The sequence below is a fragment of the Phocoena sinus genome, chromosome 1, assembly GCF_008692025.1.
Source record: "Phocoena sinus isolate mPhoSin1 chromosome 1, mPhoSin1.pri, whole genome shotgun sequence".
NCBI lineage: Eukaryota > Metazoa > Chordata > Mammalia > Artiodactyla > Phocoenidae > Phocoena > Phocoena sinus.
In genome coordinates, this window is record NC_045763.1 from 139,329,217 (window position 1) to 139,345,930 (window position 16,714).

At 37.5% G+C, this 16,714-nt stretch overlaps 1 protein-coding gene across 14 annotated transcripts in view; it reads left to right on the plus strand.

Moving 5' to 3' along the window:
- SMG7 (SMG7 nonsense mediated mRNA decay factor) overlaps window positions 1-16,714 on the plus strand; it is a 68,242-nt gene that overhangs the window by 45,719 nt on the left and 5,809 nt on the right. For 5 of the 14 annotated variants that reach the window (XM_032632169.1, XM_032632078.1, XM_032632121.1 and 2 more), the window contains 10 exons: window positions 3,493-3,655; window positions 4,006-4,162; window positions 6,934-7,004; window positions 8,217-8,277; window positions 9,426-9,545; window positions 10,440-10,728; window positions 12,744-12,888; window positions 13,380-13,762; window positions 14,412-14,783; window positions 15,559-15,708. In XM_032632169.1, coding sequence (XP_032488060.1) covers window position 3,655; window positions 4,006-4,162; window positions 6,934-7,004; window positions 8,217-8,277; window positions 9,426-9,545; window positions 10,440-10,728; window positions 12,744-12,888; window positions 13,380-13,762; window positions 14,412-14,783; window positions 15,559-15,708 — 1,749 coding nt within the window. In that variant the 5' untranslated portion in view covers window positions 3,493-3,654. Of the gene's footprint in view, window positions 1-3,492; window positions 3,656-4,005; window positions 4,163-6,933; window positions 7,005-8,216; window positions 8,278-9,425; window positions 9,546-10,439; window positions 10,867-12,743; window positions 12,889-13,379; window positions 13,763-14,411; window positions 14,784-15,558; window positions 15,709-16,714 lie in introns of all 14 variants that reach the window. The other 9 variants (XM_032632068.1, XM_032632051.1, XM_032632058.1 and 6 more) reach the window with 4 other exon arrangements.

Genomic DNA, 16,714 nt, shown 5'->3' on the forward strand with positions numbered 1-16,714 from the left:
GTTTTTACAGATAGTCATTTTTAGTTGATACTTTTTATGTGTAAGAGATCATACTAAATAACTATAATAGACATAGTTTGTTTTAAAATAAGCTTCTAGAGTCCCCTTCTGTTCTTCGCTTCTCTTAGTGACCTATTTAAATTTAGCCCATGATTTATAGAGTTGGGTGCATGAAAGAAACAACCAACTTTTTAAAGCCCTAGGCTGTTCAGCCTAGAAAGAACAAACAAGGCTAAATAGTTTCATTATAAGTTTTCAGTTCTATGAAGGATTATTTTAAAATAACTCACCTTTGTCTTCCTGAGGTCAGAAATAAAATCTTAAAATTTAAATAAAGACTGTAGGGGGTTACTGAGGGGGGTCTCTCTTTTGAGAGATTAAGAGTCGGATTGACAGCCATCTTTCTTGGATGGTTTAGATGCAGTCTGATTAACTAGCAGGGAGTTGGACCAGATGACGTTTTGATCTTGCTTCCAGCTCTGGTTCTGTGAAAGATACACTCCCTAAATGGGGAGGAAGGGGGGACCTACCTTAGTGAGATCTTCTCTATGTAAGTTATTCTTGTATAGAATCTAGTCAATTTTGTATTTGGTTCAACCTCAAATACTAATACTCTCTTCAGATATATTTCTGAATGTGAAGTTCTGGTGGGTGTATGTGGGCAGTTGCTAAAATACACTTTGAAATATCATTCCAACACTCTGAAGTTAAACATAGTATGAGGCAGATCTATTTTAAACCTCACCCAGTACTGAAATGTCAGAAGAAAGTTGTTGGAGTGAAATTTTAGTATAGTTGAGTAAGTATTTCTAAAGCGTCTATAGATAATTAGTATTATCCACATGTCAACATCAGTGTATCTGTCTAACTAGCAAGTCTTTAGCTACTAAGCAGAAACGTGTACCAACTTGAGGTTCGTTGAAGGACTTAAGGCCTGGGATTTAGGAATTGAGATACAAGGCTTTTTCTATCTGTTAAATGTGTGCTGTTTCTTAATGGTATTTAGTTCAGTATATTCCTCAACTGCTGTTGAAAGTGTCTTTGAGGAGCAATAAGTCAGTTCCGGTTTGATTTTGTTCCCAGGGAACTCCTCTTGTTTACTAAAATACAATCCAAATGTTACGAAATTACAACTGAATAATTACATATTTACTTCTAAAGGTCTGGGTTATTCCTTCACTAAGTGTTTGAGCACCTACTGTCTACTGTGTACTTTTCTGAAGCTCTTAGAGATATACAGGGGAGAACAAGACAAAGTCTGTGTGTTCATGAACTTACATTATCATTTGCTAGTACTAGGCTGCACTCATATGCTTTAATGTTTCTGTGCATACACTAGAAAAATTTTTTTAAAGGGCTAGGATTTGTTCGGTAGGACATCACCTTCTAAAATAAATGCCAGTGGATTTATAGATACAAGGGATACATTGCTATAAACTATACTTACAGGAAAAAATGCTTTTTGAAAAATACAAATTAATATTCTCATGCTAATATTATGCATTTCTGTAAACGATCAGCTTGATCTATAAGGTTGGATGTAGAGATTGAAGGAGAAGTTTTGTGGGAGAACTCTGGAGAAGAGATAGCATTTCAGGACATTCGGAGTAGAGGAGAGGAAAGAAAAATGGTCGATATCTTTAGAAAAGGAGTGAGCATTCTTGATGTATATACTGGAAAGACAGATGACAAGGAAACAGAGAGATGATAGAACAGAGTTAAAGAAAAGTAGAATTGTATTGTTTTCCAATGATAACGTGAAAGGTCTTATTAATAGAATTATAGAACTTATTCTGGATATTTCAGATTCTTTATGTAAAAAAAAAAAATCTCAGAATAGGCTAAACAAAGGCAGCTGTAAATTTCTGAGATGGTAGGATCTCTTGTCACTGCTGGTAGAACTGTAAGTAGTTTTCTATTTCCCACCATAAGGCTAGTGACAGTGAATCGCCCACTTTCTCCAAAAATTTTCCCTGGGGAGGGAGAATACTTGGCTATGCTAAAGTGTAGGGCAAAGCCAGGTATTATCTCTAATAGCTATCAACTTTGTTAGGAACTTGTGTTTGAAAAATATTTTATATGGGAGTAATCTAAATTTCTGTAGATATTAAGGTAGAAGGGTGATGAAGTTAAGGCTAACTGAGAGCATGTAGGTGAATTTTTCCGTATAGTGCCTATTAGCAGGTCACTGTGAACACCTAGTTATTAAGTAAAAGAAATTTGATTATGAAGACCATGCTTTTCTAATAGGGGGAAAATGTAAGTGTAATAATTCGTTGAAGCACCTATAACACTTGTTAATGATTGCTTTAGTTTACCATTTACCCTGTGTTCCAGATATGTTCTTGCTGTCTCTCTCATTTATAAATAAGTTCTTTTGGGACTTCCCTGGTGGTCCAGTGGTTAAGAATCCGCCTTCCAATGCAGCGGACGTGGGTTCAACCCCTGGTTGGGAAACTGAGATCCCACAATGCCTCAGGGCAGCTAAGCGCACGTGCTGCAACTAGTGAGTCTGTACATTGTGGAGCCTGCGCACCACAACTAGAAAGAAGCCTGCACACCGCGACAAAAGATCCCGCATGCTGCAACTAAGACCTGACAGGGCCAAAAATTAAATAAATAAAAAAATATTAAAAATAAATAAGTTTCTTTAAATGTGTCAAGCCTTTGAAAGAGTAAATCTTATGACAAATTCTTTAAGTCACCTATTATGTGCCAAGAGTTCAAAACATATTTTTTGAGTCTTTTTATTTGAAATTTTGATTTTCACTCTGTGCACCTACTTTCTAGTCATTGGTCCCAGTTTAATATTTTAGTATGTTTGCATCTCTTATAAAACAGCTTCTAATGGATTAAGATGTATAAATTTATTGATAGTCCCCTAGAATGTTTGTCTCAGATCATATTAAAAAAATATACAGGGACTTGCCTGGTGATGCAGTGGTTAAGAGTCCACCTGCCAATGCAGGGGACACAGGTTCGAGCCCTGGTCTGGGAAGATCCCACATGCTGCGGAGCAACTAAGCCCATGCACCACAACTACTGAGCCCATGTGACACAACTACTGAAGCCCTCACGCCTAGAGCCCGTGCTCCGCAACAAGAGAAGCCACCACAATGGGAAGCCCATACACTACCATGAAGAGTAGCCCTCACTGCAACTAGAGAAAGCCCATGCGCAGCAATGAAGACCCAATACAGCCATAAATAAATAAGTAAATGTGTTTTTAAAATTATAAAATGTATAGTTTCTCATGGAAAAAAGTATTGTTTAAAAAAAAAAACAGCTCAAACAGCTCTGTGGTGTCTGGGTTTAATCATTTCAAGGCAAAAAGTCAACATGAGAAACATCAGACCATGTCAGACTCAATTAAAATACTCATCTATAAATGTTACCTTTGTGGCTTTAAATGCAGACTGCCAGTTTAATTCTTGTGTCAAAGATGGCTTCTGTTCTTGATAATATATTCAGTATTCCTGTCTTCTTTTACAGAGGCTGCTATTCCAAAAAGCTTTCAACTCTCAGCAGTTAGTTCACGTCACTGTCATTAACCTGTTTCAACTTCATCACCTTCGTGACTTTAGCAATGAAACGGAACAGCATAGTTATAGCCAAGATGAGCAGCTGTGTTGGACACAGTTGCTGGCCCTCTTTAGTGAGTATTAAAGCATTTAACTTTCTGTGCCATCTTCTTTGGAAAGCATGATCTTAGGCATTTTCATTATTATAACAAAGCATTAGTAACATTAAAAAGTGTCCTACATTTCTTAGTATCGAATCAGGAGGCCTAAACCCTAAGTTCTGTCCTTTTATCTCCTGACACCCCCTCATCAACTGTATCTATAACATTTTTAACATAGGAAAGAAAATGCCTTTTTAGAAAGAAGCTGTAAGATATTTTAAGTATTAAGTAGGGTACAGCAGGAGGCTCATAATAATATTTTAATTCGGACTGGTACACAATTTCAAATATCTTATGCTCTCTGAACACATTTTTTCTTTCAGTGTCTTTTCTTGGCATCCTGTGCAAGTGTCCTCTCCAGAACAAGTCTCAGGAGGAATCCTACAATGCCTATCCCCTACCTGCAGTCAAGGTCTCCATGGACTGGCTGAGACTCAGACCCAGGGTCTTTCAGGAGGCAGTGGTGGATGAAAGACAGTAGTAAGTGTCTCAGAGTTTCATGTTAGCTTGTGTGCTTTGTTTGTTTGATATTCAGATATGTAGAAACTGCCTTCTAAAACAGTATTGGAATAATGGAAGACTTTGTATTTTCCACCTACTCTCTAGAAATTGAACTGAAGACTTCTTTGTATGCTTTTTATTTATTTGTTTGAATTCTTCATGTGAGGCACAATCTTAAGGATTTCTGACTCCCTGTGTGCTCCCCCTGTTCCTGGTTGCCATCCTGGGGAAAAGGCATTTTTCACATTTCAAAATGAAATAGAAATAAAACCAGTTTGTTTCTTATTCGTTATAATATGCCCCAATTTTATGCTTAGGAGTTGAAGGGAAGAGATTTTTACTTCTTCCATTCTTTTCTGTACATAAGCTGTTTGTTGCCTTTTAGTAACACCCGATTTGAGTTATATTTGTTTTAAGCATAGAAGATTGGAAGTTATTTTGGCTCTCACTATTTTCTCTGTAATTTCTACTCAGAATAATTCTGACAGTTCTTAGGAACTATTCATTTTACAGTGACAAATGAAAGCTTTCAGTGTACCTTTGATTATAGGAATAAATATTTCCAGTAAGGCTTTGCAGTGAGTGGGAAGTTCCTCCCCTGCATATATTTTTTTCCCCTGCATATTTTGATGGTGGATATTAGGAGAGTCTCTGAAATATCTGCTTTGTGGTCCAGTATCTACACACTGACCAAGGTCACAACCTAGAAAATGTCCAAGCCACGTTTAAGACCCTGTGATCCCTCTTACTGCATACTTCTCTTTCCTCTTTTCCCCTCAAACCTAACTTTAAGCACCTTCATTTTTGACATTGTCATGAATGGAGTTTAGCAACATAGTACAGCATACTACACATCTCCTTTCTGTGCCAATGTAGGTATTAGTAAGTCATACATATTTTTAGACATTGCTTTCTTGCACTGGGTTTTCATTTCTCGACCAGAGGTATACATTTTTCCTTCCCGTGTGTACTTTAGAACTTGTGTTTGGTTCAGTAACTTATATCAGTAATGCTGTGAAAGAAGCTTTGATATTTTTATTCAGTTTTTTGTTCCTATACAGTGATCTTTTAGGCCCATTCTGTGCATTCCCATTTCTTTCTTTTTTTCTTTTTTTTTTTTCCCTTTCTCTTTTTAATTTTATTTTGGCCAAGCCACACAGCTTACAGGATCTCAGTTCCCTGGCCAGGGACTGAACCCAGGCCATGCGCCGAGTCCTAACCACTAGACCACCAGGGAACTGCCGGTGCATTCCCATTTCTTATCGTTGCAAAGGATATTCAGCCAGAAGGAATAGTTTATTTACAAACATTTTTCCTTTTTCTTCCCTATCATTTTCTCTTCCCCATTCCTTCTCTTAGATTTGTTGGGATCTTTAGAATTATGGCCTTGCAGGTATTTCATTCTGTCTTAAATTATGTTACTACTCATTTTAGGCTAGTGTGGGGTATTTCTCCAAAACTGAAGATTTTCCTTATATGTCTGATATATCAAGGTGTAATAATCTTCATTTATATCTTTTAAATGATGAAAAATACAATTCCTCTTTGTGAACTCAAAGTTTTATATATATTCAAATAACCTTCAGTTTCTTGCTTTTGGGCCTTTACAATTTCTAGAACTTGTTTTCCTCTGTACTTTTTTTGAGAGCATGTTATCTTAAGCTAACAAATGCATGAAATAGTGATGTATTTTTTTCCTTTGTAGAAAGCAAAGTCAGACTTAAGTAACCCACAGTGGGGTAAAGCAATATATCATTAAATCATTTCCCACACTCTTTTTCTGTAGTCTGTTTCTTGAGATCTCATATTTGTTGCATAAAGACGTTGTTCTAGTCTAACATTCTTTTTTGGGTTATTAACCTTCTTTTTCAACTGTCTCGTAATTCGTTACGTCCCCAAAGACTTGTAGCAGACATTTATTCTTCAGTGTTTATTTCCTTATATATTTTTTCTATATTATTCATTTATATTTTTTTAAGCAGCATATTCCCATATATCAAAGTGTAAAACTGTCAAATAGTTGTCAGCTTCCAGGTTTTTTCTGTGATGTGGTGATGCACATCCAATTTCTCTATCCTGGGCAACTCACCTTGGGCTTTCTTTTTTTAAAACCAACTTTTCACCAACATTGGTTGTTAAATATTTCAAGAAAACCTTAATGTTACCTTCAGTAGATCGTGATTATTTTTAATATTTTAACTAAATATTAAGAATATTTTTTAATATTTTGCAAACTTTGGCAAAAATTTTGTATTAGGAAACAGAGGTAAGGATATTACAGCAATTGTGGATTTTGTTGTATCATAAAAAGGCATAGTCATCACTTTGAACAGAGAATGTGATTTGACTATGATGTAACCACACCCCCATCACAGATTAAAAACTAGTAATGGGTTCCACAACTGATAATGTATGTGAAAACTATAAAAACATAATGTGCTATTTCTCTGGTCAAAGTTTTCTCAGTAAATATCAATGTTTAAAACTGACAAGTTAATTTTGCTAATTGTTAAATTAGCAGCCTGGGAAACGATCTGCAGTAGTAGGTCTCTATCATGGAAATTTGGCCCTTTTGGTGTATCTTATCTAGACACATTTGGAAATATGTTTTAGGAAATCATACAGCCTTTAAAATGCTGAAGCAAGGGAAAAATACATAGTCACGGTCCTATAGGTAACACTTTCATGGCTTATTAGTGTTCTGGTTTTTCATGCAAAAATAAAGTCTGAACTATCTGTTTAATTTACAGCATTTGGCCTTGGTTAATTTCTCTTCTGAATAGTTTCCATCCCCATGAAGAGGATCTTTCAAGTACTAATGGTAAGGGCTACCTTAACCTTGTGTCACTGACATTGTTCTCCATCACTAATAGTGGGCTTAACGCCAGAGAAAAACAGGGTTTTGTTCTTAAGTGTTTGACTTTAAATGTAGTAACTCAGAAGTGACTTTGAGCTCTATATTGATTAAGTGGGTGGAAATAGAGGTAATGTTCTTCCAGTTCTCTCAGCAGCTTATTCTCCTGTTTAGCTACATTTGCATAGGAGTCCAGAGAGTGTAGTACCTTCAGATTCTTTCCATCTTCCTTTCCTCCTCACTCTTAGTAGTTTTTTTTAAGGAACTAATGTGAACAACATTATTCTTTCAAAGTAATACTTGCTTATCATAGAACATTTGGGACATACAAACATAACATAAGTCACCCTTAATTCTCTCATACAGAGATACTTTCTGTACTATTCACATGATAGTGTATTTTCTTTGCGGCTTTTACTTATGTGTACGTACACACAACCTGCATGTGATTGATATCAGATACAACTTTGTACCTGCTTTATAATTTAACACTACATTGTTAGCCTTTTCCTTTGTCATTTAAACATTTTGGAACATGATTTTTACAGGCTGCTTAATATTCCGTCCTGTGGCTCTGCCATAATTTATTTTATCGTTGTCCATTTGCTTAAAAAATTTCCCCATTATAAATAATCCTGCACTGAACAATCCGTAGTTGACTCCTTTCTGATTATTTTTCTTCCATTACATCAGTGCCCCTCAAGCATCATATTTGCAAATGAATCACCTGGGATCTTGTTAAAATGCAGTTTATGACTCAGTAGGTTTAGGATAATGCCCAAGATTCTGTATTTCTTACAAGCTCCCAAGTGTTGTCAGTGTTGGTATTCAATACTTTGAGTTAACAAGGAGATAACCTAAACATTGTGATTAATGGATCCGAGGCTTTGAATCTTTAAGGCTGCTAGGGGGAAAAAAAGTACATTGTACCCATCCTCCTCAGCAATGAGTAGTAGGTGAGTATTAGGACAATGTCTAGGGCCCAAAGGAACATGCAGGGGTTTGACAGGTAAGTTATTCTATCAAGATTACTATAAAGAAGAGCAGAGAACTATGAGCATTATAGTTTCTTTCTGTCTAAAAAATACTCTTTTTTTTTTAATTTAAGAAGTAATATCCTGCTGAATGACAATATTTTAATTAAGGTATTTACAAATCTTGTTTTCTGCCCTTCTGTAGCTACACCACTTCCAGAGGAGTTCGAGTTACAAGGATTCTTGGCTTTGAGACCTTCTTTCAGGTAGATGGCTTTTATCACTGTTTACCTAGCATATTAAAAAGCTTCCTAATCAACCTAATCAAGTCCATTCTACTCTGCTTCAGCAATTATATTTTTAAAGTACAGGCTTGATGATGTCCCATTACTAATACAAAAACTTCAATTTACCCATCCCCAGTTGTTATAATATCTTTTTAAGCTTAATGTCCAAATGCTTAGTTTTTCAGTCATATTTCCTGCCACTTTCACCTTCCTCCCCTCCAGTACTTACACATATCATACATACACTATGTCCTGTACTTGAATAGCTCTGTATATTTATTCCTCCAAAACTTTGTTCATGCTATGCCTAGAACATTCCCACTTCCTCGTTTGCCCTTCCCTTACCAACCTGTTAGCACTTAACCATACCTGTTCAAGGTCCAGCTCAGGTATCACTTAACTCTGTGAAACCTTTTCAAAGCTTATCGGAAGAAACTAACCCTTCTTTATTATGCTTCTCTTATTCTTTGTTTAGCTTTTATTTCTTCAGATTAAATCATAATTATTTTTCCTTAAGGTAGGGACTATTTCTCATTTATCTTTGTATCTTTAGTATCTGACCTACTGCCTAGCAATTCTTAGATGCTGCTTCTTTTTTTTTTAAAGCTATCTTAATGAGAAATCTGAAAAATCCTTATTTTTTAGGTTGACTTACCTTTCTAACGTCAGTTAGTTCTTTGCTCTATGTACTTTATGATATGTATACATTTTTTCTGATTTAGATTGGGCCACCTGAAAGTGTATAGATTACTACTATTTGTTAGAATAGGCATTTCAGAGACCCTTAGCATTGCCATGGTCATTTGAAGTAAGTTACTTATAATGCAAGGTTAGTGTTAATGAAAACTTTATTCTTAGGATAAAAGAATCTTTCCCAATAAAAGATGGTGATTTATTTGAGCTCCTCTGTGAGAAAGTGAAATATAAGTAAAAATATCATATTAATATAGTGAATTTTGCATATTGTCTTTTCTACTTTGCTTCATTGTATTTACAGTCTTTGGGAGCGTAAATAAATTCAAACAAATGCAGTTGCTTACATTAAATAGCTAACCTGTATGGAAAAATCTGAAGCCATTGCAGTTCATTAGGTTTAATTTTCTATAATTTGCTTATATCAATTTTAGGAACTTGGATTTTTCCAAAGGCCACCAGGGTATTACAGGAGACAAAGAGGGTCAGCAAAGACAAATACGACAGCAGCGCTTGATCTCTATAGGCAAATGGATTGCAGATAATCAGCCAAGGTATTCCTCATCGGATACACACACAGCCCCCACATGAGTTTTAGACTTGGTATAATGCTATTGATTGTAAACTCTTAAGTCAAAATGTTGGTAACACAGCATCAAACTATGACCCTAGTGATCATACGTATCTCTTTATTTAACCTCTGTTCTCTCATTACACTGCCTATTTTAGAGGAGTTTGCCTTGTCGCCACTGTTTTTCATGAGCTTTTTCTCCAATTTATAAACATCTATATAAATCTAACTAAATTGTATGTTCACAGTTATGGTGAGTTGTATTGACAGGGGCATGGTGGTCAGTTTCAGTCAAGACAGACCAGGATGGTGCTAGTTAAATATAAAGCAGGTATGGTAGTTGGTGTAATAGACAGGGCATAGGTTTTAGAGTCAGATAGATTTGAATTCAGTGTCTAGTTCTGCCACTTCCCCAAGTGTGTGTCCTTAGGATCACTGTGGTTGATTATAACCTTTCCAAAGTCAGTAACTGTTTCATATTCATTTTTGTATTCAGGTTCATATTATACTGTAAGCCACTCACATGGTTGCATATTTGAATAAACATAATACCTCTGAGCTTCAGTTTTCATACCTATAAAACAGGAATTATAGCTACTTCAAGGGCCTAGTCTAGTGTCTTGTGCTTAAAACATGCTGAGTAAATGTAGCTGTACTTATTAGAGAATGTTAAAAGGGCATGGGAACGTGTGGTGGTGATGTTCAGTGGGATAATGAGAATCTGAGTTTACATAACTGCTTTTTATGTTACCTGAATCCACACCGTTATACCCTGCTGTTTCCCACATTTTAAGGCTGTGGGACCCATACACAGTTCAGTTGTTATTGTCTTTTAGATTTGTGTTTTTCATATATGGATTTATTTTTACTTTTTTAGGCTGATTCAGTGTGAAAATGAGGTAGGGAAATTGTTGTTTATCACAGAAATCCCAGAGTTAATACTGGAAGACCCCAGTGAAGCCAAAGAGAACCTCATTCTGCAAGAAACAACCATCATAGAGTCACTGGCTGTGGATGGGAACCCAGGACTGAAATCAGTGCTGTCTACAGGCCGAAATCTAAGCAACAACTGTGACACAGGAGAGAAACCAGTGGTCACCTTCAAAGAGAACATTAAGCCACGAGAAGTGAACAGAGACCAAGGAAGAAGTTTTCCTCCCAAAGAGGTGAGAAGGGACTATAGCAAAGGAATAACTGTAACTAAGAATGATGGAAAGAAGGACAACAACAAGAGGAAAACAGAAACCAAGAAATGCACCTTAGAAAAGTTACAGGAAACAGGAAAGCAGAATGTGGCAGTGCAGGTAAGCTGTATTTGAACTATAAAGCAGGTAGAGGAAGGCTCACACAAAAGGCAAGATTTTTCATTTTGTTCCTAAAGCCTTGAGAATTGACTATTCTGGAAGCTTCAATGCATTCTTAGAAGGCTGCATAGTAAGGTCATGTAAAGAACTATGGTAGATGGGTACTCCACCGACTCTCAGGAATTGTAATGTGAGTGAAAAAAATCTCAACCTGATTTTTGTCAGTTCTCTCCAGTTTAAGTGGCTGGGAATAACCAGTTGCAGAGCTATCAATTTCACAAAGACTTACATTTTCTTTGGAAGGTATAATTGTGATTTATTAATGCTATAGTGGAAAATTTGGGTTCTTTTATAGATCCCATAGAACCAAGTATATTAAGGCTTACACGGTGGTTTTCTGTTTTTTGTTTTTCAGATTCACTATACAAAATAAAATATATTCTTGGGGAAAGATGAGGCTATTTTCCTTGACATTTATATTGGCCCCAGCTAGTAGCATTATATAACCTCAGTGTTATCCTGGCTCATGGGAATTTGTAAAGCAAGAACCCAAGTCTCTTGCTGGGAAAGGATAAACACTGCTCAGTTATTTGTGACTTTTCTTTTAAACACACACACACACACACACACACACACACACACACACACACACACACACACACCTTTCCAGGGAGATACAGATGATTTCATATAAACAAAAGGGTCTTTACTCTGTGCTGGTTTTATTAACACCGCTAATGTTTGTAGCCATTTGATTATTAACACATTTTGGCAAATGTATTTATTTACAGTAGGCATGAGGAATCTTACAGTTTTGAAGTCTGCTTGCAAATAAACATTACCTGCAGTGCATTTCCCTTACAGTTTTTTGCAGGGAAAGAGAGAAATAAGAACATAGTAGTTCTGTTTTAAGGTTAATAATAGGGGAAGAAACAGAGAAAAACATGGTAGAAATTGAGGAAAGGCACAGAGAAAGTGAGAGGTGTTGGGGAAGGGCAAGGAAGAAAACGAAAGAATTATAAGGCCGCAGGACCAGTGTTTTAGGGATAAAGAGTTCAGCATTTCCTGCCTGCTCCGGCTCTATCCTCTGAAACTGCCTCCCCAAAAGGTCCAGATGGAAAATAAAATCTCTTTTCTGGTCTCATCCTTTTTAAATCTGACTATTGATGATTAAAGAAAACCTGACAGTAGTCAATGTATCACCGCCCTCTGTACCTCATCCTGAGTTTTCTATAAATGCTACCTATTTTTACTCACTTTACTCATCTTTACATTACTTGAGCAGTGCATATGGCATCTACTTCTCTCCAGCTCCATGTGTAGGATCTCAGGCCTGTTTCTTACTGCTGAAAGTATCCTTATTTATTCTGGGGGTGGTAGGGTTGCAGGGTAGAGGGTGGATGCCTGACTGATACCCTTAAAGCTGCCCAGATGAAGTTAAACTGAGGGCCAAAAGTGTCTTATCTGTGGATTAGTGGTCATTATTCATTCATAATTCATGTACATTAAGAGAATACAGGGCCATGGGGCCCATAACAGTGGCTTAAGATCATAGGCAGCTTTTTAAACCTGTTGGCATCAGGTGTCTCGTTTGTAAAACAAATGAATTCTCAGGTCTTTTCTGTATTTCGTACTTTTATGATATTGTGAAAGCAAAATAATTAGACAAGTAAAACTAAGCCCTTATAACTTTTTTTGGCAATTAAATAATTTGACTTTCCCATTTTTAATTTAGGTGAAGTGAAATAACTGCAGCATATACTTTTTGGTGGGGGGGACATAGTAGGAGTTTAAATACTTTCTGAGAGTAGGTGCTGCTTTCTGACATGTTTGCGTTTCAGATTATTATAGATAGTTTTGCTTCTGCTTGGTCATAGGTAAAATCCCAGACAGAATTAAGAAGGACTCCAGTGTCTGAAGCCAGGAAAACACCTGTAACTCAAGCTCCAAGTCAAGCAAGTAACTCCCAGTTCATCCCCATTCATCACCCTGGAGCCTTTCCTCCTCTTCCCAGCCGGCCAGGTAAAAATATATGTTTTGTAGTTTCTTCTGCTGAATTCCATCTGTGTAGGAGTTTCTAATAACCCACTGAGAAATTTTAGACTCTTGAGTGACATTACTAAACCATAATGTTAAAAGGTATAAGGGAGTTAGTCCTCTTTTCCCTAATGTTTATGAAATTGTTTTTTGAGCCATTTCTCTGTAGTTTATGTACAAGTGTATGCTTGTTATTATGAAGGAATTCCTGTCACTAACCATGACATCTAAGAAACTGCCTTTAGGATTCTCCAGTTACCTCCGTGGATAGAAGTAGCAGCCAATAGTCTATATTTAATTCTTGAAATCAGGTTAAAGATTGACACTTGATCAGTCTTACTTGACGGTTGATCCCTGTCTTTTATAATTTATTAGAAGACCTCTTCTCCACCCCAGCCCAAAATGACTATACTATTTTTTTGTCTTTCTTTTGCTAAGTTTCCTTAGAACTAAAGCTATGTTCTTCTGTTTTGAAGGGTTCCCGCCCCCAACCTATGTTATCCCCCCTCCTGTGGCATTTTCTATGGGCTCAGGTTACACCTTCCCAGCTGGTGTTTCTGTCCCGGGAACCTTTCTTCAGCCTACAGCTCACTCTCCAGCAGGAAACCAGGTGCAAGCTGGGAAACAGTCCCACATTCCTTACAGCCAGCAACGGCCCTCTGGACCAGGGCCGATGAACCAGGGACCTCAACAACCACAGCCACCTTCCCAGCAACCCCTTACATCTTTACCAGCTCAGCCAACAGCACAGTCTACAAGCCAGTTGCAGGTTCAGGCTCTAGCTCAGCAGCAACAATCCCCTACAAAAGCTGTGCCGGCTTTGGGGAAAAGCCCTCCTCACCACTCTGGATTCCAGCAGGTAATTTACAGTTGTGTGTACTATCCAGCTGAAGTAAGGAGAGGGGAAAGTTGAAATTATTCTGTTTGGCTAATTAAAAATACTAGTTAGGCATTCAGCTACTTCTTGCTTAGACTTGTAATGATTATGGGAACACGTAAGTCTTCTCTTTGCTGTTTAGGAAAGTTCAGGTGTTCTCCCTTTTACTTTTGTAAAAGACAATAGATCTTAACTACCATTCTTTGCTGCTACTACTTATGAGCTTTATAGAAAAGGATTTTCTGTAAATAATTTCCTCTATTTGAACCTAAACTACAGAAGGGAAATAGTATCATAATCTTGATGAGGTGTTAATGATACCAGTCTTAAATAATTTGTCATCCCACAGCACTTGAAGCAGAAGGAGAAATGTGTGCACGCCCACCCACACTCACACCCTCATTTGTTAAACCTCTTAAATAATGGAACTGAAAGAGAACATGAGTTCAGTGCCCTTAATCTGTTCCCAGAAAGCTCTGTGTATTGAAAAACTTAAAGAGTAAACAAAACTGCATTGTCTAGAGTTTTGTTGGTGGTAAAATCTCTCAGATTCATTCTGTGATTCCTGAGTACTGAGTGTAAGTAACATTGCATTTTATCCTCATCTTGGTGACAGGCATCTCTTTTTTAGTATCAACAGGCAGATGCCTCCAAACAGCTGTGGAATCCCCCTCAGGTTCAAGGCCCATTAGGGAAAATCATGCCTGTGAAACAGCCCTACTACCTTCAAACCCAAGACCCCATAAAACTGTTTGAGCCGTCATTGCAACCTCCTGTAATGCAGCAGCAGCCTCTAGAGAAAAAAATGAAGCCTTTTCCCATGGAGCCATATAACCATAATTCCTCAGAAGTCAAGATCCCAGAATTCTACTGGGATTCTTCCTACAGCATGGCTGATAGCAGAGCTGTAATGGCACAGCAAGCCAACATGGACCGCAGGGGCAAACGGTCACCGGGAGTCTTCCGTCCAGAGCAGGATCCTGTGCCCAGGATGCCATTTGAGGTGTGTGTCCTTTCCTATCACCAGGCACTTCAGAGTTAGGTCTGGGGATGCATGTCCTTTAAATTTCTCAAGTAGGTGTTTATAAAGGTCACTCTGCTTCATTAGTGCCGCAGAATGCTGCCGAGTAAATGGGTGCAGCTTTTGGTCTCCTCTTTACAGTTGCACAGTATGCTTGATTTGGGGGAGCTGAAGAATTCTGTTCCTGATTTTGGCCTGTGATGGTCTGGCAGAGAAATCATGTGCAGAAATCTCTAACACAGCATGTTAGAGAATTCTGAGACAAAGCTCCTCTCAGTTGGGCTGAATCATCTAAGTTTAAAAATAGGTTTATTGCGTATTTAAACAAATTGTTTTCTGAGAGGAACAAAGCCAGTTATCTTTGATGGTGGAGTCCCCTGTACTTGCGCTTTTTATTCTTGAGAAACGGGTATGTTTTTGTAACTTTTAAAAAAGCTGTTTCTCTGTTTGTTAGCACAAGATAGGCTAATCACTTTGCTCCGTTGCATTGTTTTACTCACTTCCCACATTAACCTTTTATGTTCTGCTCTGTCACTACTTTTGCTTCTTTCTGTTGTTTCGATCTTTCTCTACCATTGTTCTTGTGTCACTTTGCTTTGGTGTTTCAGAGCCTTTTCCTCTTTGCATAATACTGTCTCACTATTCCTTACTTCTTCCTCCTTGACTTTAGTTGCCTTCACCCCCGCAATCATGCCACTACTCCTTTGTGCTTTTGTCATCCCTTATTGCATCTCACTGTGATCCTTTCTGTCACTAGGACCCCAAGGGCTCCCCTCTACTTCCTCCGGACCTGTTAAAGAGTCTGGCTGCCTTGGAGGAAGAGGAAGAGCTGATTTTTTCTAACCCTCCTGATCTTTACCCAGCTCTGCTGGGGCCTCTCGCCTCTCTTCCTGGACGAAGCCTCTTTGTATGTATTTTTACATAATTCTTCTTGCTCTAACCTCAACTTCTTTTCTGAGATTTTGCAGTACTTGGCATAGGTGGTTTCTTCTTTCTAGGGCTTTCCTTTTTTATAGAATTTTAAAACTTATTTCCTGATTGCCCAAACTAACCTTCAAATGGTAGTAGAACATAGCAAAACATGTCTGATTCCATAGTTTCCCCAAATCTTATAGTTATAGCTTTGTTACATGTTATCCAGAAAGCATCCTGCAGGGCTGGTCACACACAGAATGTGATGCTGGCCAGTTAACTTACTTTTCAGGTATCACTTCCACCTGGACCCAGGAGTTTTAGGTGTCATTTAATCTTGTTTAGGAGCAGTGAGATTTTTCCTCATGTATTCAAAATATGAAATGAAATAATGTTCTAGATGTTTTACTGAATAAAAAAATTCTAGATTGATTGTACCGAACAGTATGTGGTTCTTTTCTGTTTGGTTAACTAAGAGCCCTGATCTAAATTCAGAGCCAGATTCATAAGCAGAATGAGTGCAAATGAAAAGGCCTCTATTTATAAACATAGTTGGAGTACCATAAGTGAGTGAACACAGTGATAAATAACTAGAATGACATAAAATAAAGTCTAAGAATTGATTAGTGGTATCTTTTAAAAATAACCTTCTGTAACCCAGTGTGCATTTCAAAGATTGCTATTGTTTAGATAGTTTACTAAGGTGGGGGGACTGTAAGAAAGATGTGTGCTATGAGGTCTTTCCCCCACTCCCTTCATGCCATCTTAATAAAACAGAAAACAATTCTTGAGTTCCACTTTCTCGCTGTTTCTTTCCCATAAACGCGGGGCAAGAAGACATTCGTAAGATTAAAGTGCATTGATTTTAGTATTAGGAGAACTGAAAGCTGCTTAATGGCTCTCGTGACACACTGCCATCCCTGGCACTTGAAGTTCCCTTAAGAATTTTCCTGAGTGAGTGGCCACAGAGACCTCTCACTTCCCCCACTAAAATTAGCAGA